Genomic DNA, 22,037 nt, shown 5'->3' on the forward strand with positions numbered 1-22,037 from the left:
GGCGCCACCTGCTGGTTGCCATCATGTTTGCAATCTGCCATATTTCGTAGTCACACGTTACTTTATCCATAATTTAAGAGACTAAATAGTTTGGTGCTTACATTGTTTCATATCCTACAGGATAATTTAGGCAAAACTTCGGTTTTTCATCTTTGTTTTAAACGTGAATTTAATTTTTAGCATGTGATTGTGATCCGGAGGGCAGTGTTGAAGGCGGTAGCTGTGATCCTATGAATGGAAGATGCATCTGTAAAGAAAATGTTGGTGGGGAGCGATGTGATCAATGCAAGCCAGGGTACTACCAACTGAGCGCTGCCAACCCACAAGGATGTACGCGTAAGTAGAACGACTGATCGCTCAAGGCATAGATGATAAACCCCTCACCGTGGTATCTCCGCGTTAGCTTTATATTGTTCTGTTGTTCAGAACCAGAGTTGGTGTGAATTGAGTCGCAGAACCCGGTCCATCAGCCACGTCCGTAATCTGTGACCAATGGACGGGAGCCCTGAGAAGCGCCTCTGACCTGACTGCACCACTAGATCCACTTGCGATTAGCTGGCCTGGCATGACATCATCTTTGAGGCGTGATGAACATGCGGCATTGTGCCAGGGCGGATAATCTGCAGAAGAGCACTTTAGAACATTTAGGAACATATCTAAAATGTCACCATAGTTTTCAGTCGTTAATGTTATCTCTACAGGCGGGCAGCGCTGCCTTACTTTTGCCTTCATGACATCGCTCTCTACAGAAGCCGCTTCCCACAACTCTCCCGCGGCTCTCGTATCTAGCCTCGGGCTGTACACGGACCTCTCTAGGCCTCTGGAGGGGAACCTCTGAACATGTAGCATCTGATGGAGCATGGCGTGATCATTTTCTACCAGATTCATAGGGAGTCTGACAGGAAATTCTCTGTCTGCTCAAGTATGAAATTGCAGGCATACGGTAGAGGCCCCATACCTGGATTTTGTATGTAGTGATCATACGGCCATACACAACATACTTGTACAAAACCTTTTCTGAAGTCAATATATTTTATCTCAATCAATTAACTCTCACCTATTGTATAGACCAGTGGTCCCCATCATTTCTTCCCTCGAGAGCCACATCCCCCTCTCCATAGTAATGACACAGAGATGGTATAATGACAGCCAAAGCTTCCCTTCAGAAAGTACTGAGACCTTGTGCCTTCGTCCCTTATAGGCAGTATACTTACATCCAGGGGTTCCCACTTTACCCCCTTTAGGTATTTTTGCTCACTAAACTATTACTATAATCACCTTTTGCCCCGCCAGTACATGCACGTTCAGATCTGCTCTTGTGTGCAACTCACAAAAGCCACCATCTGGAGACCTTCTCTTCATAACTGTTAGACCTAGCGCTAATGCACCAAGCTGGCGAGCCACGTATAATGGGGCCATGAGCTACATATAGCTCCCAAGCCACAGGTTTGGGACACCCTCTATAGCAGCACTGGGTTTAAATCCCACCAAGGACAACATCTGCAAGGAGTTTGTATGTTCTCCCCGTGTTTGTGTGGATTTCCTCTGGGTTCTCTGGTTTCCTCCCACACTCCAAAGACATATTGATGGGGAATTTAGATTGTGATGCCCAATGGGGACAGTGGTGATGTCTGTAAAGCGCTGTGGAATATGATTGTGATATATCTGCAAAATAAATAAATATGCCTGTCATCATTTTTCCACTATATATTGACCAATGTTATGTCTCACTTACACACAACTCCCTCTCAATCACCAATTTATTGGATAAAGGGAATGAAGGCAGATACATTATTAAGATCATCATACACATTGGATCAACATCAGCCGAGTCTGGCAGGGGCTCTCCCATAGAGAACACAGGAGCACGGCAGAGTAAGCATTCTTGTGTATGGAGGAGTCAGGAGAGATTGCTACAGGTTGACCGATCGGCCAAATCATTGTCCAGCCAACAGCTGCCGTTTGTTTCATCTGTCTGCTGTCAGTTTTCATCTCAGGCAGCACACTGACCCATAGTTTCATTGATCCACAGCCACATCAGTTTTAAAAATGGGACCGTGTCTCTGGTCCCGAGACTCAAAGCATGTCCTATTCTCATCTGCTTTTTGGATCGGGCTCAGCCATTAAATTATAAGAAACACTACAGCCAACATAGAAATAATCACGAGTAGGGGGTGTGGAGAAACCACGACTCACACCCCATGGTCGTGGAAAAATTGCTTAACTCAAGAGATAGATGTAAAAACACAAGAACAACTGAGTATATAGCATATAAAAAGAACCTTTATTCATAGAAATAAAAGTGTACAAAGTAATCACACTAATGGATGAATAAATACAAGGGGAACAGTACAAAACGACAGGGGCATATAGCAGCTAGTCATGGTAATACAAGACCAAAAAATATGAGGGAGAAAAAAATAAAAGGAAGAAAAAGAGGAGGAGCAATCCAAGAAACCATGTGCCCACAGTGGCAAGGGAGGGAATGCATCTATGACTGGGTCTCAAATATTGAGTAGTAATGGACATGTGTCCCATTATTCCCCAAAATGGGGGCAAAGTGAATAGAGACCATAGTCCATGATGCACTAACCCATCTGAACCATAAGGGGACACTAGATAAAATAGTGTGAAGTAGAATCAAAAAAGAAGAAAGAAGGGAAAAGAAAGGAAAAAAGGGCAGCCCAAAAGCAGCATATGCATAAATAAGCAACAAGGGGGAGGCATCTAAAGAGAAAAAACATACATAAGATGACAATAGATGTAAGTCCCATTATTGGCCCAGGTGAGAGCAGAGTGAACACGGGCCATAATATGAAGATGCACTCACCAATCAAAGCCGCTAGAGACCACTGGGAAAGGGGTCAAGGGGTCAGAAGCCACAGCAGGGGCAGCCCGAGATGAGACCAAACGAGCCTTGACGCACGTTTCGCAGAGAAGCTTTATCAAGAGGCATGACACTGGAAGCACCAGCGTCTTTTTAAATATCCCCCCAAAAGAAGGAGTCACCAATGAGCATTCAGACCGGAAGAAAATGGCCGCCAACCGGAAGGCGTAAGCGGCGCATGCGCGGGGATCGTCAGATCGTCCCGCCCCCAGAACGCCCGTCAAGGCGTCGGCGCGAACCCGGAAGTACTACTGAGAGTGTCCGGGGTAGCGCCGATACCATGGAGACGGACGCCTGGGAAGCCAGGACGACGAGTAGCCACGAGCATGCGCACCGCCAGGTGAGGAGCCCAGATGTATAAACCAGGATATCAATATTCACATATCCACAATGACATCCACATCAGTTATGACCGATGACATACAGAGTGTATATACATAAATACATAAGTGCATATACAGATAAATAGTATGCAACATACATGAAAAAAAAAAAAAAATAAATAAATAAATAAATAAATAAATACATAAGCGTACAATATATAGCATACATAAGTAAATGCGATTCAGACAAGTGAAAAAAAAAAAAAAAAAAAAAAAAAAAAAAAATTAAATTATATAAGATTGTCCATGGCATAAGGATAATCTGAGAATAATATCCAGAGGTATCAAGGGTCCGTCCATTTCCTTAGCTCCAATTTATTAGCCCGCAGGAGGGGGGATATCGCAGGAAGTGGGCTTCGCAGTAAATGTAAGATCCACAGAAAAAAGAACTATATGTACATAAAAGGAAAAGTAAGAAAAAGTAAGAAACAATGAAAAAAATTACAACATAGAATAAAGACGAAAAAAGGGGGGGGATAAGGGGAGCTCACAACCATAGGGACATATATGCAGAAGGGGCCACGGGAGGGCATATAGACATAGGCATAATCAGGAAAACAAAATAAGATGTGTTCCTGCATATTATTCAAAAAGAAGATATAAAAGTTATCGCTCGGAGCGAGGCACAGGACACGAACACCGGATAGTGATTACAAAAAGGGTGAGAAGCCAAGATTTTCATTCAGACCCCGCGGCGCCAGGGTATTAAGGGTGATGATCCATCTCGCCTCCTTCTGGGCGAGGAGGCGTTTGGCATCACCACCCCGGGAGCCAAGACATACCTTATCAATCCCCCGTACTCTAAGTGATCGGGGGTCACAGTTGTGAACGGCCTTAAAATGCCGAGGCAATGTCTTCAGCTCACGGGGGTCCGTGGCAGTGCGGGCAGCGCCAATGTCCCGGACGTGTTCTCGAACTCTGATTCGAAGCTCCCTACTAGTTAGTCCAATATAAATCAACTGGCAATCACATGTGGCAAAATAAACCACATGTGTAGTACCACACGATATATAATGACGGATGTCAAAATGCCGGGAGCCATCAGAGTTGGAGAAGGACGTACAACGTAGGACATTGGCGCATGCAACGCAATGTCCACAAGGAAAGGAACCAACCGTGGGGCCGCGGGATCCAAAGAAATTAGGGCGCGGGGGGACGTAGTGGCTGGAAACCAGAACGTCCCCTAGCGTCCTAGAACGTCGTGGCGTCATCTGAGGAAAAGTACCAAGACAGTCCCGGAGGGAGGGCTCCGTGTGAAGTATACACCAATGTCGAGAGAGGATCCGCCGCATAGCTCCCCACTCGTGATTGAATGTGGATATGTAGCGGATCCTCTCAGATGTCACATGTCTAGGCACCGGGAGGGGATGGAGAAGATGGTCCCTGGATGTATTACGGGCCCTCTTATAGCCACGGCCGATACATCGATTGCTATAACCACGTTGTTTAAAGCGATCAGCAAGATCTGCGGCCTGTCTTTCAAAATAAGAGTTGGTTGAGCAGATGCGCCTCATCCTGAGGAACTGACCGACCGGGACAGCTCTAATAGTAGAGCCATCATGAGCCGAAGAGGCATGTATCAGGGAGTTTGTAGCTGTAGGCTTCCTATACACATCAGTCTGGACACGACCATCCGGATCCACCACAAGGGTGATATCCAGAAAGTCGATCCTAGTAGAGTGACATGTATAGGTAAGTCTAATAGAATACATATTAGAGTTCAATCTTGTCATAAAGTCATCGAGCTCCTCCACCGTCCCAAGCCAAAAGAACAGAATGTCATCTATATATCTCATCCATGACACGACCTGGTCTGCGCCCCGCATATGCTGCTTTTGGGCTGCCCTTTTTTCCTTTCTTTTCCCTTCTTTCTTCTTTTTTGATTCTACTTCACACTATTTTATCTAGTGTCCCCTTATGGTTCAGATGGGTTAGTGCATCATGGACTATGGTCTCTATTCACTTTGCCCCCATTTTGGGGAATAATGGGACACATGTCCATTACTACTCAATATTTGAGACCCAGTCATAGATGCATTCCCTCCCTTGCCACTGTGGGCACATGGTTTCTTGGATTGCTCCTCCTCTTTTTCTTCCTTTTATTTTTTTCTCCCTCATATTTTTTGGTCTTGTATTACCATGACTAGCTGCTATATGCCCCTGTCGTTTTGTACTGTTCCCCTTGTATTTATTCATCCATTAGTGTGATTACTTTGTACACTTTTATTTCTATGAATAAAGGTTCTTTTTATATGCTATATACTCAGTTGTTCTTGTGTTTTTACATTCAGCCATTAAATTGCAGGAGGATCCTTGAAAAAATACATGTAAAAGGAAAACACTCTTTTCACTTCAGTTTCTCATCCATACTTCAACAGGTTTTAACTGATCCATTGCTGAGAGTCAATGAATAAATGAAAGTTCAGTCTACCTCCTTCAGTTTTTGAAAAAAAACCTCATATAACAAGGATGTAAAGTGGATGCAAAAATAGTCAGTTTTAGATGGATGTAAAAACGGAAACAGATGTGTGAACGTAGCCTTACACAAAGTTTATTATTCGACTTTTATTTTTCACAGGTTTACTAGAGGTGGACATATTTTTGAAAAATTTTAATTTTTTGAGATGTAACTGTATTTGCTACATTTAAGTCAATGGAGGATAACTTGCTGGAATTTCCTTCCATATTTTTCCCTGGATTGTCTTATGTATGGAAATAAATTGCTGATTTTTCAAATAACTTTTCATCTGTAATGACATCATATTCCAATTTGTTTCTCTATTAAAACCTAATTTTCATATCACAGACACACACATACTAGTCTAGAATTTTTGAAAACCACTTTTCTGATCATTATGTTTTTTAAAGCGTGGTACTTAATACATTCACATGCCATCTGCATGTGCAGGCATACATGCCAAATGACCTAAATTTGCCAGGACACTTCCAAAAAATCTGCAGTGTTTTGGGCTGAAAAAGGGGTGCAAACTTATGTAGCCTCCTACCCATAAATGGGAGTTTCTATGCAGCATTGAAGCAATCCTGGGGGTACATTGGCTGGGGCTATAGTGTCCCTGAATTGTCAACACCCATGTTGGTAACTATGGGGTATGGCTTGCAGACAACTGGGCTTACAACTTTATCAAGGCATGTGCTTATTTGCCTATGCTCCATGTTGTTACAGAGTGTGACTGTAACCCCCAAGGCACCGAGAGAAACCAGCCATGTGACAGTGAAACAGGACAGTGTCGGTGTCTTCCAAATGTCACAGGTCGGCGTTGTGACCAGTGCATCTCCCACTACTGGAATATTGACAGTGGAAGAGGATGTCAGATGTGTGGCTGCCATGTTAGGAATTCCTACAGTCTCCAATGTAATCAGGTAAGAGCTCTCTATATATGTTACATTAGCGGATATATGGTGCAGAAATATTACCTAAGCATCAGGTGTTGTAATTCAACACGCCTCATTCTTTGTAGGCCCCCATATATATTAGATGGTCAACCTGCCCTGAAATTTTAGGATTCTGCTGACATTAAGGTGTATTAGTAAGGACCTTAAATGGGTTGTCCAGTGAAAACAAGTTGGCATAACTTTTTGATGGGAGGGGGTCCGACCGCTGGGACCCGCACCGAGCGGCAGAACGAGCAACTTTATCCCAGTTGGAATGGAGTGGCAATGTGCATACTCGATCGTTGCGCTATTCATTCCCTATAATGCTGCCGACTTGCGCTTGGCTTTTTCCAGGAGCCCCATAGAGTATGAATGGAGCCATGGTTGGCATTTTGTAACAGGGATAAAAGTGCCCTGGATAAAAATTCCCTGTTCTGCTGATCGGTGAAGGTCTGCGCACTCAGAACCCCACCGATCAGTAAGTTACCTCCTATCCAATGGTACAACCCCTTTAAGATGCAGTTTTTGATCCATGAATGAGTGCATTTGAGCTTCATCAGAATAATGAGGAAATCATTATTTCTTGATGTGACTTATAGAGCAGAGTATAAGGACATCCATGTATTTACACAAAGAAGGAATCTAATGTATTTTTAGGGATCTATGGCTACTAAAGCTCATAAATAATGCAATTCCATAATATTTTAGGCTAGACTTAGTTTTTACGTATCCCCAACAGGTCACGTCATTTCTTTAGCATTGCATACATGCATTAATTAGCTTCAGTGCATTTGGTCTTTTCTCCATGATATATGCTCAAATCGGGACCTGTTGGGGCTCCTTGGGGACGGGTTGAGAAACACTGTTTTGGGAGAGTTGCTTTATAAGTTACATAGTTACATAGTTTATAAGGCCGAAAAAAGACAAGCGTCCATCAAGTTCAGCCTATTTCTTGTGCACTGCAGCTATTCCGCAGCGTTGATCCAGGGGAAGGCAAAAAAAAACCATGCGGTATAGGCCAATTTACATCATTGAGGAAAAATTCACTTCCCGACTCCAATCTGGCAGTCAGATTAAATCCCTGGATTAATTAACTATCACTAAGCATAAGATGTAATTTTATTGTTCTCAAGAAAGGCGTCCAGGCCTCTCTTGAACTCATTAAGTGAGTTGGACATCACCACTTCCTCTCCCAGAGAGTTCCAGAGTCTCACGGCTCTGACCTTAAAGAATCCCCTTCTATGCTGGTGCAGGAACCTCCTTTCCTCCAGACGCATAGTGTGCCCCCTCGTCTTTGTCACCATCCTTGGTATAAACAGGTCATGGGAGAGATCTCTGTACTGCCCCCTGATGTATTTATACATGTTTATGAGGTCTCCCCTAAGCCTTCTCTTTTCCAACGTAAATAGGCCTAATTTTGACAACCTCTCTGGGTATTCTAGTCCCTCCATTCCCTTTATTACCTTAGTCGCCCTCCTTTGTACCCTCTCTAGCTCCAATATGTCTTTCCTGAGCCCCGGAGCCCAGAACTGTGCACAATATTCTAAGTGCGGCCTTACCAGCGCTTTATACAGAGGAAGAACAATGTTCTCATCATATGCCCCTATTCCTCTTCTGATGCATGCCATGACTCTATTTGCCTTCGCAGCTGCTGCCTGACACTGGGCACTCCAATTTAATTTGCTATTAACCAAGACGCCCAGGTCCTTCTCCATGTCAGATTTCCCCAACGGTTTCCCATTTAATATGTATGGGTGACTGCTGTTTTTCTTTCCCATGTGCATGACCTTACATTTATCGGCATTGAACCCCATTTGCCATTTTTTGGCCCAACTCCCCAATTTATCTAAATCCTCCTGTAGCTGTGCCCTATCCTCATCTGTATTAACTACTTTACAAAGTTTAGTATCATCTGCAAATATTGCTATTTTACTATGCAACCCTTCCACTAGATCATTAATAAATATATTAAATAATATAGGGCCCAAGACAGACCCTTGAGGCACCCCGCTAGTAACCCTGACACACCCTGAGCTTACTCCATTGATAACCACCCTCTGCTTTCTATCACTCAGCCAGCTATTTACCCACTTGCACACATTATCCCCCAGACCAAGCATTCTCATTTTATATACCAACCTTTTGTGTGGCACGGTATCAAACGCTTTGGAGAAGTCAAGGTATACAACATCCACTGACTCTCCCCGGTCCAGCTGTGAGCTCACCTCCTCGTAGAAGGCGATCAGGTTTGTTTGGCAGGAGCGATCCCTCATGAATCCATGTTGATATGGAGTTAGACAGTTATTATCATTAAGATATTCTACAATAGCATCTCTAAGAAATCCTTCAAACAATTTACCCACAACAGACGTTAAGCTGACTGGTCTATAGTTCCCAGGGTCACTTTTAGACCCCTTTTTGAATATTGGTACCACATTTGCTTGGCGCCAGTCTAGTGGGACAGTCCCTGTCCATAAAGAGTGCTTGAATATAAGATACAGCGGTCTGTCTATCACATTACTTAATTCTTTTAGTACCCGGGGGTGTATGCCATCTGGGCCTGGTGACTTGTCTATTTTGATATTATTTAGGCGTTTCTGAACTTCCTTCTGGGTTAGTTCAGGCGCACTTTAAATATCAGAATGAGATTAATGCACATTTGCTTTGATATAAGATTTCTTATGCTATTAATGAAGAAAAAGCAGAAAAGTAAATGTTATTTAAAGACCTTTGCGGCTTTATGTAAAGGTTGTAGGCTATTCTGAGCAGTAATGAAAAGTATGTGTTTACAGGGATATATTGGATGGTTGATGAGCACTCTACCACCAAGCAGTGGTGTAAATAAGCAAGAAATAGATATCGTAGGGTCACGCAGTGCTTCTTAGATGAGACTGCTTGGATCAAAGAGAAGGCTCGCTAAAGTACCCTTGGCTTGAAGAACTTGGGATAATGAGACAGATGAGATTATGTAACTAATTAGCACTGATTTAAATAGGAACCTACAGAATATATCTGCAGACAAAATCACTGATACAAGTAAATACACTATTAATGAATGTGCACCTCCAGCAGTATAAAGGTTATACTATAGCCTGAGGTCCTGGGATCAAAAGTAATCTTCATGAAAATATTCAAATGTTATCAAGAGTTGTATGTCGCACTCAAAGCCCAGAATGGTGGGCACCAACCACAGGGGGCAAACCTGTGCAAAAACACATAGGCTCTTTGATTTTTAACTGAAAACTTTTTGCTACCTATGACATGTCAGTCCCTGAACTTAGCTGACTGGAACTAGTTTTCATGCATTTACCTGACTGTAACCCATGTCTGAAGTCACAGCTGCTTACCTGACTGACACATCCTTGTGATATCACAGCTGCTTACCTGCCTTAACTGTAATACATATGTGATAGAAACATAGAATGGTAGAGTTGGATGGGACCCCCAGGGTCATTGTGTCCAACCCCCTGCTCAATGCAGGATTCATTAAACCATCTCAGACGTCCATTGAAGGGGAACTCACCACCTCTTGTGGCCGCCTGTTGCACTCCTTAATTACCCTTAGTGTCAAAAGTTTTTTCTAATATCTAGTCTGTGTCTCTTCCCATTCAGTTTCATCCCGTTGCTTCTAGTCTTTCCTTGTGCAAATGAGAATAAAGTTGATCCTTCTACAGTGTGACAGCCCTTGAGATATTTGTAGACAGATATTAAGTCTCTTCTCAGTCTTCTCTTTTGCAAGCTAAACATTCCCAAATCCTCTATCCGTTCCTCATAGGACATGGTTTGCCGACCGGTCACCATTCTGGTCGCTCTTCTCTGAACTTGCTCCAGTTTGTCGATGTCTTTTTTAAGATGCCGTGCCCAAAACTGGACGCAGTATTCCAAATGAGGTCTGACCAAAGAGGAGTAAAGTCCAATAATGACTTCACGTGATCTAGACTGTATGCTTCTGTTAATGCAACCCAGAATTGTATTTGTCTTTTCGCTGCTGCATCACACTGTTGACTCATGTTCAGTCTGTGATCTATTAGTATACCCAAGTCTTTTTCACATGTACTGCTGCTTAGCTCTATTCCTCCCATTCTGTATATGTTTTTTTCATTTTTATTACCCAGATGTAGGACTTTGCATTTCTCCTTGTTAAAAAACATTCTATTAGCTGCTGCCCACTGCTCCAGTTTATTTAGGTCTTTTTGAATCCTCTCTCTCTCTTCTCTAGTATTAGCTATCCCTCCTAGCTTTGTGTCATCAGCAAATTTAATCAGTAATGCCGAAAGCACGCACAGACAACCTGCAGTTTCAGCAGCAGCTGTGACCGATGTGTATAACTTAGAAACATTGAAACACATCGCAGCTGCTTATCTAACTGTAACACACATGATATCACAGCTGCTTATCTAACTGTAACACACATGATATCACAGCTGCTTATCTAACTGTAACACACATGATATCACAACTGCTTATCTAACTGTAACATACATGATGTCACAGCTGCTTATCTAACTGTAACACACATGATATCACAGCTGCTTATCTAACTGTAACACACACGATATCACAGCTGCTTATCTAACTGTAACACACATGATGTCACAGCTGCTTATCTAACTGTAACACACATGATATCACAGCTGCTTATCTAACTGTAACACACATGATGTCACAGCTGCTTATGTAACTGTAACACACATGATATCACAGCTGCTTATCTAACTGTAACACACATGATGTCACAGCTGCTTATCTAACTGTAACACACATGATATCACAGCTGCTTATCTAACTGTAACACACATGATATCAAAGCTGCTTATCTAACTGTAACACACACGATATCACAGCTGCTTATCTAACTGTAACACACATGATATCACAGCTGCTTAACTAACTGTAACACACATGATATCACAGCTGCTTATCTAACTGTAACACACATGATATCACAGCTGCTTATCTAACTGTAACACACACGATATCACAGCTGCTTATCTAACTGTAACACACATGATATCACAGCTGCTTATCTAACTGTAACACACATGATATCACAGCTGCTTATCTAACTGTAACACATATGATATCACAGCTGCTTATCTAACTGTAACACACATGATATCACAGCTGCTTACCTAACTGTAACACACATGATATCACAGCTGCTTATCTAACTGTAACACATATGATATCACAGCTGCTTATCTAACTGTAACACACATGATATCACAGCTGCTTACCTAACTGTAACACACATGATATCACAGCTGCTTATCTAACTGTAACACACATGATATCACAACTGCTTATCTAACTGTAACACACATGATATCACAGCTGCTTATCTAACTGTAACACACATGATATCACAACTGCTTATCTAACTGTAACACACATGATGTCACAGCTGCTTATCTAACTGTAACACACATGATATCACAGCTGCTTATCTAACTGTAACACGCACGATATCACAGCTGCTTATCTAACTGTAACACACATGATGTCACAGCTGCTTATCTAACTGTAACACGCATGATATCACAGCTGCTTATCTAACTGTAACACACATGATGTCACAGCAGCTTATCTAACTGTAACACACATGATATCACAGCTGCTTATCTAACTGTAACACACATGATATCACAGCTGCTTATCTAACTGTAACACACGATATCACAGCTGCTTATCTAACTGTAACACACATGATATCACAGCTGCTTATCTAACTGTAACACACATGATATCACAGCTGCTTACCTAACTGTAACACACATGATATCACAGCTGCTTATCTAACTGTAACACACATGATATCACAGCTGCTTACCTAACTGTAACACACATGATATCACAGCTGCTTATCTAACTGTAACACACATGATGTCACAGCTGCTTATCTAACTGTAACACACATGATATCACAGCTGCTTATCTAACTGTAACACACATGATATCACAGCTGCTTATCTAACTGTAACACACATGATATCACAGCTGCTTATCTAACTGTAACACACGATATCACAGCTGCTTATCTAACTGTAACACACATGATATCACAGCTGCTTATCTAACTGTAACACACATGATATCACAGCTGCTTACCTAACTGTAACACACATGATATCACAGCTGCTTATCTAACTGTAACACACATGATATCACAGCTGCTTACCTAACTGTAACACACATGATATCACAGCTGCTTATCTAACTGTAACACACATGATGTCACAGCTGCTTATCTAACTGTAACACACATGATATCACAGCTGCTTATCTAACTGTAACACACATGATGTCACAGCTGCTTATCTAACTGTAACACGCACGATATCACAGCTGCTTATCTAACTGTAACACACATGATGTCACAGCTGCTTATCTAACTGTAACACACATGATATCACAGCTGCTTATCTAACTGTAACACACATGATATCACAGCTGCTTATCTAACTGTAACACACATGATGTCACAGCTGCTTATCTAACTGTAACACACACGATATCACAGCTGCTTATCTAACTGTAACACACATGATATCACAGCTGCTTACCCGACTGAAAAACACGTGATGTCATAGCTGCTTACCTAACTGAAACATACTTGTGATGTCATAGTTGCTTACCTGACTGAAACACACTTGTGATATCACAATGGCTTAACTAACTGAGACAACTAGTGATTTCACAATATCTTGCCCATTAGTAATGCCACCGTGTGTTTCTTTTGTAAAACACACTCGATACCACAATGGCTTGCACGATGAGCCCTTATTAACCCTCCGTCACATACAATATCGGTTCTAACGAGTTCACATACAATGTGACTGTCAGGGGCAGGCTAGAAAAATACCTATAATATCTAATGTTTGCAATTTCAGTGCTCTAAAAGTGATCAGTGACCTTCATAGGGATGTAATAAAAGAGACTACACATAATCAGGTGCAAAAAACCCATTTACTTAACATAAAACTAATAACTCTGAAATACAAACATTTCAAAACTCCCGCCAAATAAAAGAGATGTGCCTGTCAGGCCTATTGTATGTGACGGAGGGTTAAGACTATAGAGTAACTGTAAATATAGCACGGGGAAGATGTATTTATACCTTTACACTGGCTAATTGGCTTTTGTCTGCAAACAATGAAATGGGAGTTTTTATATGACAATGAAATGTTAGCATAAGAACATATGGTTGCTTAGGCTAAGTTCACTTGTCCAGTAATCATCCGTTAGGCCACAGCCCCACTATCACTATTCGGTCAGTATTTTTTCTCAGGAGTGGGAGCCAAAACCAGGAGTGGGTGATAAATGCAGAATTGGTGACTTGTTTCTATTATACTTTTTCGCTGATTGTTCCTCTCCTGGTTTTGGCTCCCACTCCTGAGAAAAAATACTGACCAAATACTGATAGTGGGGCCATGGCCTTAGAACATATTTAGCAGTAATCCGTTCACAAAAACGTTGTGCAGACACAACTTTTTTGTCCTGTTAAAAAAAATGATTTCAACTGGATCTGTTTTTAACATTGAAGTCTTTAGAAAACAGATCCGTTAATTAGCCATCCGTTTTTCTTTCACATGAAAAGTATTGATTTTAGACGGACAAAAAGTTGTCTCTGCACAACTTAATTTGTCAACTGAGTACTGCTGGATCCTTCTTAACGAATGATGAGTGGACGTGGGAACATAGCCGTACATGAATCATGGTGGAGTCTCTTGAGGACTCTATAGCGCATAGGCTGCCTTTTCCAGGCTTATGTATTCAGATGATAAAAGACAATACAAAGTACATCATTATACCAATATTATTAATCACGAAAGTAATACCATAAATTAGTGCTGAAGACATATGATGAGATTGGTTATATAATAATAAATCTTATCTTGCTCCATGTAGGTCACTGGACAATGTCTCTGCAGGGAGGGCTTTGGTGGCCAAATCTGCACTGAATGCCCGGACAGGATGTATGGTAGCCTACTGTCTGGATGCCGAGGTTTGTTTTGCCACTCACTTAATATCAGTAGTAAGAACTCGCTTATGTTATGCAGCTTAAATTCAATTTGAATTGATTTAAATTATTAATACATGCAAGAACTTCAAAGCAAAATGAATTTAATTATCATCATGTTCACACATAAAAATACTTCTATCTGTACGAGTAAACATCGAAGAGTAATACAATATTATGTGACTTTTGTATATGGGATGGATCCTCACTCTACCTTAAGACAACCATAATTACAGTAAACCTAGACACTAGAATAAAGTCACAAAACTTTAGGTGTATTTACAATGAAAGACTATTGTGAACGAGTGTCCTTAGGAAAGATCGCTCACGAGAATTGTCCATATATAAACAGGCTGTCGATCAATCGATGAACCAGCAAAACGCTTGTTCGTCGGGTGAAATGACCTTTCGTGCTGCATAAAAAATCATCATTCTCGTGAGCACATCATTCCCTATAAATAAAACTTGTGCTGCCGAGAACAATGAGAGCCTTTGCGCAGCGGACGATCTATTACAGATTGTTTAGCACGGTCTGCCTGTATAAACAGCAAGTTGCTGATCGGCGATCATTTAGTGTCACTGGTTGTTATGTGTAAACCTGTTTTTACGTTAGTTGTCAAAGTGGCCACAGCTTCAGTTCAATCACAAGACTGAAACAATCACAGTAGGAGTCAGATAAAGTGCTAGGCCATTTGGATTCATGAATACTGTGATGTCCCCAGCTGTCTTACATTCAACACCAGGTCTGCTACCTGGACAATCCCTTTTTAAATAAAGCTGTCCTAACAATAAAATAAAAAATGGCTAACATGAGACAAAATTTCATAAAACATCACAGAAAAAGATACAGCTTTACCAATACCAGGTCAGATTACCAATCCACTAGCAGGATGCAGCAGGCCCTAGTGTTGGTAAGGCTGTATCTTTTTATGTGATGTTTTATAAATAAAGCTGTCCCCCTTATAAAATACAAATAACAAAAACCTCCTTTACAAGCACCATTCCAACAATGTCAATGCCAGTTCTCCCAGAGCTCACGTAAAAAACAGTGTCATGTGAACCCTGTAGTCAATTGGCAGCAGCTATTGAGTTACTGCGCTCTTACCTCCTTCATCTAAACCTTGTATAAATTGAAGAAGTGAGCATGCAGCAGCCTAATCATTGGCACTAATTGGCTGCAGGGCTCACATGACATAATATCATGTAAGCCCCGGCGTCAACATTGCTATAGTGGCGCCAGTATAGGAGATGAGTATGTGGTATTTTTATTTTATTAGGGGGACTACTCTATTTAAAAAGACGTTGTCCAGGTAGTATAAAACCCCTTTAATTCAATGCTGTGAATTTATAAACTAGAGGCTCCTGCAAAATCTATAAAAAAGGACAGGACACTGTAAACTCCCTATTTATGTAGATTCAACTTACAGCAGAGATGTCAAACTCAAATACATAGAGCCAAAATGAAAAGCTTGGACAAAGTCACTGGCCAACCTTGATATTTGTAGAAAAATGTCTACAATTTAGGAAGTTTTTCCTCATCATCAAATATAACAATACAGTATAATGGGCCCCACATAGTCCTCCATACAGTATAATGGCCCCACATAGTGTTTCATAAAGTATAATTGCCCCACATAATCCTCCATATAGAAAAATGTCCCCATGGCGTCACGGGCCAAATATACTCACCCTGAGGACCAGATCTGGCCCGTGGGCCAGAGTTTGACATGTGTGTCCTACAGCATCTAGGAAAGGAAAAACTCCCAATGAAGGAAACCTCTAGGGAACTATGGCTGAAGGATTGCCCTTCCCTTTGGATCATTTGAGCCATGATAGAATTGGACATATTGCCAGATATAAAATAGCTCATTTAACAAATACATTAAGACATGCATCGCTCTACAAGTAATGGTAAAATAAATAGTTGTGGAATAGTGATCATGACAGGGCAGGAATGAAATGTCTCTCCAAGTCTTTGTAGAGAGATAAGGCACTCTCCTCATAGCAAAATACTAGGTGTACACATAGTGTACTCCTTCCTATTCAACGACAAACTCCTTTACTTAAAATCTACACAAATATACAACAAAGCTGCAGGAGTTATAGGTCTCCCGCTCGCATCATCATGTCCCCCTCTGCCAAAGTCATGCCCCCTTTGCTTAGTGCTTTGGGGGGGGTGTAGAGTAGAGAAAACTCTTGCATTGTATTATATCACAGAAGAATAAATCATTTCCTGATAGAGAAGATTAGTTATATATAATGTGGATACAAAATGCTTATGTATACTGTGTCCATCAGAAATGCATGTATGATGAGAAGAGCGTGATGAAAATATCTATGCATTCTGACCTGTAAATTTCATACTTTATGTCCATCTTCTTTACATGCAGAATGTAACTGTAACTTCCAAGGGACACTTGAGAATGGTTGTGATAAGGCAACTGGGAAATGCTTGTGCCGACCAGGATTTGTGGGAGAAAGGTGTGACTCTTGCCAGAGAGGCTACTCTGATACATTCCCCAACTGCAAACCCTGCCATTCCTGCTTCCAATTTTATGATTATGAGCTCAGATCCTTAAGCGCACAAGTGCAGACTTTCCGTAATATAACAGCCGGACAAGTAGGAAATTTTGATGTGGACTTTGGACCTCGGGTGACCAGTGTTGAAGCTGAACTTCAGCGTATCCAGAGCCTATCTAGTGGATCTGGTATCTCAGACAGTGAGCTCCTGCGCACAGAGAACCATCTGACAAAAATGAGGTAAATGTTATAACTGTTTATAAAAATAGTGGTCTTACATTTACACTGCTCCCCTCGACCCATAGAAATGAGTGGAGAGCATTACTGCTCCATTCACACAGGACTTTTCTCACCTTGTTGTCGAGATCTGTGGAGTTCTGAATGGTCGGGCTGGACGATAAATATTGATTGTTGGTCAAAGACTTAACGTTTTTCATATTTAAAGAATAATTGTCATTTGAAACATTTTCTCAAAAATTTCTTCTTGAATTTTACAGGGGAGACATGGGCCAACTAAATCCGGACCAGCACTTGGTGGACGGCTTTGGTTCCCTTTCAGCTGACATAAATTCCTTGAGGACTGATTTTAACACTGTTAATGAGCTTTATCAGAGGAAAGTCACCCAACAGGGGAACAGCATCTCTACAAATGCCTTAGGTAGGCTTTTGCCCTTGGTATGATCTCCTTTAGGGTTTGTTCACACTTGGCAGATGCCCTGTAGAATTCCCATCTACTTTAGCAGCAAAGTAGCTGCGATTTTACCAAATGTTACCCACAAGCTGCAGAAATAAAATCAGCAAGGAATATTGATCTTTCACCATGGATCTTACACTTTGCATATAGTGGAATCCAAGGCAAATCTAAGCAAAATCCATGATTACTCTGCATATAAAACATGGAGATTTTGATACGGATTTTAATCTGCATTAGAAAATATGTCCATGTAAACATATCTTTAGTTCTACTCATTTCTGGAAAAAAACACCTTCTATCACAATGTGCACTTGAAATGTTTGCATTATATTTTTAGGTTTATTCAGTAGCATTAATGCCGCCTACCAGTCATCACTAGAGGCAGCCGAGAGGGTGGCATTGGCTCAGTCAACTGTATCCCAATCAAGGGAAAGCAGAAGAGGGGTTAACGGCCTTGAAGGGAAGACAAAAGAATCAGTAATGGACCTTGAGATTCTGAAAGATGAACTGACCTACCCAAATCTGACTCCAACCATTAACAGGGTAATTCCACATGTGACTCTTATTCCAGTATATCACATGGTACAGTTTATTAATTATTGCTAATTCTACCTACACAAATCTGTTATGGTTACTTCTATATTATCAGATAAAAGCTGCAAGAGCTGCAAAAGCTGCAAGATCAAGATATAAACACTATTAATTTGTGATTTAGAAGATTATCTGATTTTGGTCATGTATAGCCAGATTTTAGGACTTATTTGACCATTAGGATAAAAGAAAATCTAGATATCTCATGGTGGCTACGTTCACACCACTGTATTTTCGGTCCGATCACACTCGGACCAATCTTATTCAATAGGGCTGTTCAGATGGACGTTTTTTTTACATAGACCGAATGTCTGTATGAACAAAATTGCAGCATAGTTTTCTCTGCATTTTGGATGAGACTCACCTATTCAATGTAGATATTTTTTTATTCTATGTAGATCATCCGTTTAGCATCCATTTTTTACAGATACATTGCAATTCTTTAATATAAAAAACTGCATCTGGTCTTGTAAATTTTAATAACTGCTGATGTATAAAAACAGATGTCATACCGATGTAAAATCGTCCATTTTTTCTAGATGAAAATTGAACGATTTTTTTATAGACTCGTGTATAGACTCACCCTCAGTGTTTTGTCTGCAGATTTACATATGAATTTTATATCATTCTTCATAGCACCCTTACAAGAGCTTACCCAGCCTCAATATTACTATTACTATTGTCACTTACTTTCGATAAGCCCACCCAGTATGTCATGTTACGGTATAGAAAATGTTATCTGAGATGGAATAGTTAGAGAAAACTGGCTGATTTCAAAACTTTTTACAGATCTGCGAAGGTGTAAGAACAGAATCCTGCACACCAGAGAGCTGCCCTGGCATGTTGTGTCACAGGAGTAATGTTACCTTGTGCAAGGTGGGATCCAATTGCAGAGGAGCGTTTCCTTTGTCCATGAATGCGCTAAGGAACGCTGAGAAAACTGCCAATGAACTCCAAGACATGAATAGCCAAATGCTGAAAAACACTCAGATGGTAAGCCGGACTGTATACTCATTTTGTGACGTTGAGACCAAACTGTGTGACTAAATGCATGTGGCCAACCCACGTCAACATGTAGATCTGAATAGTAGCACAACTTTGCCAGTATGTTATATGGCCATTATCTTCCTCTTGTGAGCAGGGTTGGCCTCGTGCGCTCAACTATACCATCTGGTCTCGCCCTTATGGTTTTATGGTATTCCAATGAATCATGATGATGATTTATTGATAGAGATGATAATCACTCATATGTCATTCTTCTGCTCTTCCCAACCCCCACTATGTTAATAATACTCCCCAATTATGGTAATCAGCATCCTTATATGAACTCATTATTAACATTAGCACCCTAGGATTGACTTAGCTTTCCTAAAGCCATCCCCCAAAAAAGGTTCAAGTGTCAATATATAGGTATGTTTAGGTATGTTCTGTTCATCTACCAATAGTTAGAGCCACATGCATGAAATACTTTCCTTTGGAACAAATATTCATGACATAAATATCTACTCCCGTATAGATAATTCTTTTTGAAGGGGTTGTCCAGTCTTTTGCTAAAAGTCTGCAGTCACTCTATGTTACTGCAGACTTCTGAATCCTCACAGCACGCGCACCACACGCTATCAGGATTCTCCAGTGTTGGCGTCAAGAGTGGGTGATCACGTGACTGCAAATATACGATTTGCATATTTCTGGACACATTCTGAGTAGATATGTGCAGCCTAGCTCAATTCTAGTCTATGTCTGCATTGTAGTCAGAATGTGTCCATATGCATGCAAGTTGCACATTTGAGGTCACATGCACTCGGTCTCGACACCGACGCCAACACCGGAGAATCCTGACAGTGTGCGGTGCCTGTGCTGTGAGGATTCAGAAGTCTGAAGTAACGGCTCTTTCAGAAGTCAGTGTCTCCAGTACATGTGGTGACAGTTTTCACACATACCGGAGACACATACACACGAAGACAGTGTGTCCGTGGGCAAAACACGCTGACATGTCCGTTTTTTACCTGCTGCACAGGTCGCAAAACGTCCCACACTGATGACACAGTGCAAGCAGGGGACAATGATGAAGGCAGCATTCAGCACCTGGCGCTTGGGCTAACTGTACCGCTGGTTCCCAAGCGCCGGTATGTGTGATCGTGATGCGGCACACGGTTGCCACACTGGTGCACACGGACACACGGACACGGATATCTCTGGCACTGGTTTTTCCAGTACCGGAAATATCCAGACTCATGAAACCGGCCTAACATAGAGTGACTGCAAACATTTTGCAAAAGACCGGACAACTTCTGTAAGGTTATTATTAGGGAAAAAAACAATTGGCAAACTAAAACTAAGTAATATGGAATCTAGCATCAAGACAATCTGCGATAAAACTATTTTTGTGCCTTCTAACAAAAAAGGGATTGTCCAAAGTGCACCATCCACTTGAGGACACGGATACTAATAAAAGAAAACTCACTTGAGTTCCGCAATGTCTGCTTCATAGATACAAGAAGCTGAAAAAACATCCAACCAAATCAAGGATAGTGCCCAACAGCTGTCCGAACAAGTGACCCGGACGAGGACCCGCATGGAACAAGATATCGGAAGCACCAGACAGTTTATACAGCAGATCAGAGACTTCTTGACCGGTAAGTATTATTTGTATCCCGTTAGTAGGCCACGTTCACACGTTCAGTATTTGGTCAGTATTTTACATCAGTATTTATAAGCCAAAACCAGGAGAGGAACAATCAGAGGAAAAGTATAATAGAAACACATCACCACTTCTGGATTTGGCTTACAAATACTGATGTGAAATACTGACCAAATACTGATAGTGTCAGTGTGGCCTAATATTGAGTATTTTCCCATTGAAGAACATAGTAAGTCGTGCATGTGTACAGAATACAGAGTACATCTAGAGTGCAGAGCTCGGACACGTGCGGCACATTCAGGTGCTACCTGGGCAGACTACTTAATCTGACTACATGTCTGAGCAATAAGCCAAGCTGCTGACTCTTCACAATGTCAGCTTATCATATTAATAACCGCGCAGCCTCTATGGGATTACTTTCCAGAACTAGATCATACCTCCCCAGTAGCAGACAAGCACGCTTATTCCTTTGGAGTGATAAGAATGCATTGAACTGTGCAGGGTGAAAATGAATGACTGAGTATGTGAGTTGTCAGATCTTTGCTCTTTCCGGCTAATATAAAGCACGTAACCTAGAGATGACTGTGGGTTTTTGAAAATATCTTGTTTTTAACAAAATCCTGCTAACCTTTTGCTATTGAGTTTGAATAGATACTAGATGTGGATTTTCACCACCCACATCCTTCTCTGCTTTAATTCATTACCAGATAATGATGACTAAATTCACTAATATTGCTACAATTCTTTATTTTTCTTAAAGGGAATCTATCACCAGGTTTTTGCTATGTAATCTGAGAGCAGAATGATGTAGAGGCAGAGACTCTGATTCCAGCGAAGTATCACTTACTTTACTGGGTGCTGCTGTTTTGATTAAAAACTGTTTATCTGCTGCAGATCTAGCAGTTCTC

The 22,037-nt window shown here is 41.3% G+C and overlaps 1 protein-coding gene across 3 annotated transcripts in view; it reads left to right on the forward strand.

The window, feature by feature from the left end:
* The window catches only part of LAMB3 (laminin subunit beta 3), a 95,277-nt gene that overhangs the window by 55,730 nt on the left and 17,510 nt on the right, over positions 1-22,037 (forward strand). For all 3 annotated transcript variants that reach the window (XM_073666856.1, XM_073666855.1, XM_073666857.1), the window contains 8 exons: positions 181-336; positions 6,455-6,651; positions 14,572-14,668; positions 17,074-17,443; positions 17,701-17,861; positions 18,235-18,440; positions 19,278-19,481; positions 20,980-21,124. In XM_073666856.1, the coding sequence (XP_073522957.1) occupies positions 181-336; positions 6,455-6,651; positions 14,572-14,668; positions 17,074-17,443; positions 17,701-17,861; positions 18,235-18,440; positions 19,278-19,481; positions 20,980-21,124 (1,536 nt within the window). The remainder of the gene's footprint in view (positions 1-180; positions 337-6,454; positions 6,652-14,571; positions 14,669-17,073; positions 17,444-17,700; positions 17,862-18,234; positions 18,441-19,277; positions 19,482-20,979; positions 21,125-22,037) is intronic.

Source organism: Phyllobates terribilis, unplaced genomic scaffold (genome assembly GCF_046119375.1).
Source record: "Phyllobates terribilis strain yellow unplaced genomic scaffold, ASM4611937v1 Scaffold_2__4_contigs__length_985480577, whole genome shotgun sequence".
Taxonomy (NCBI): domain Eukaryota; kingdom Metazoa; phylum Chordata; class Amphibia; order Anura; family Dendrobatidae; genus Phyllobates; species Phyllobates terribilis.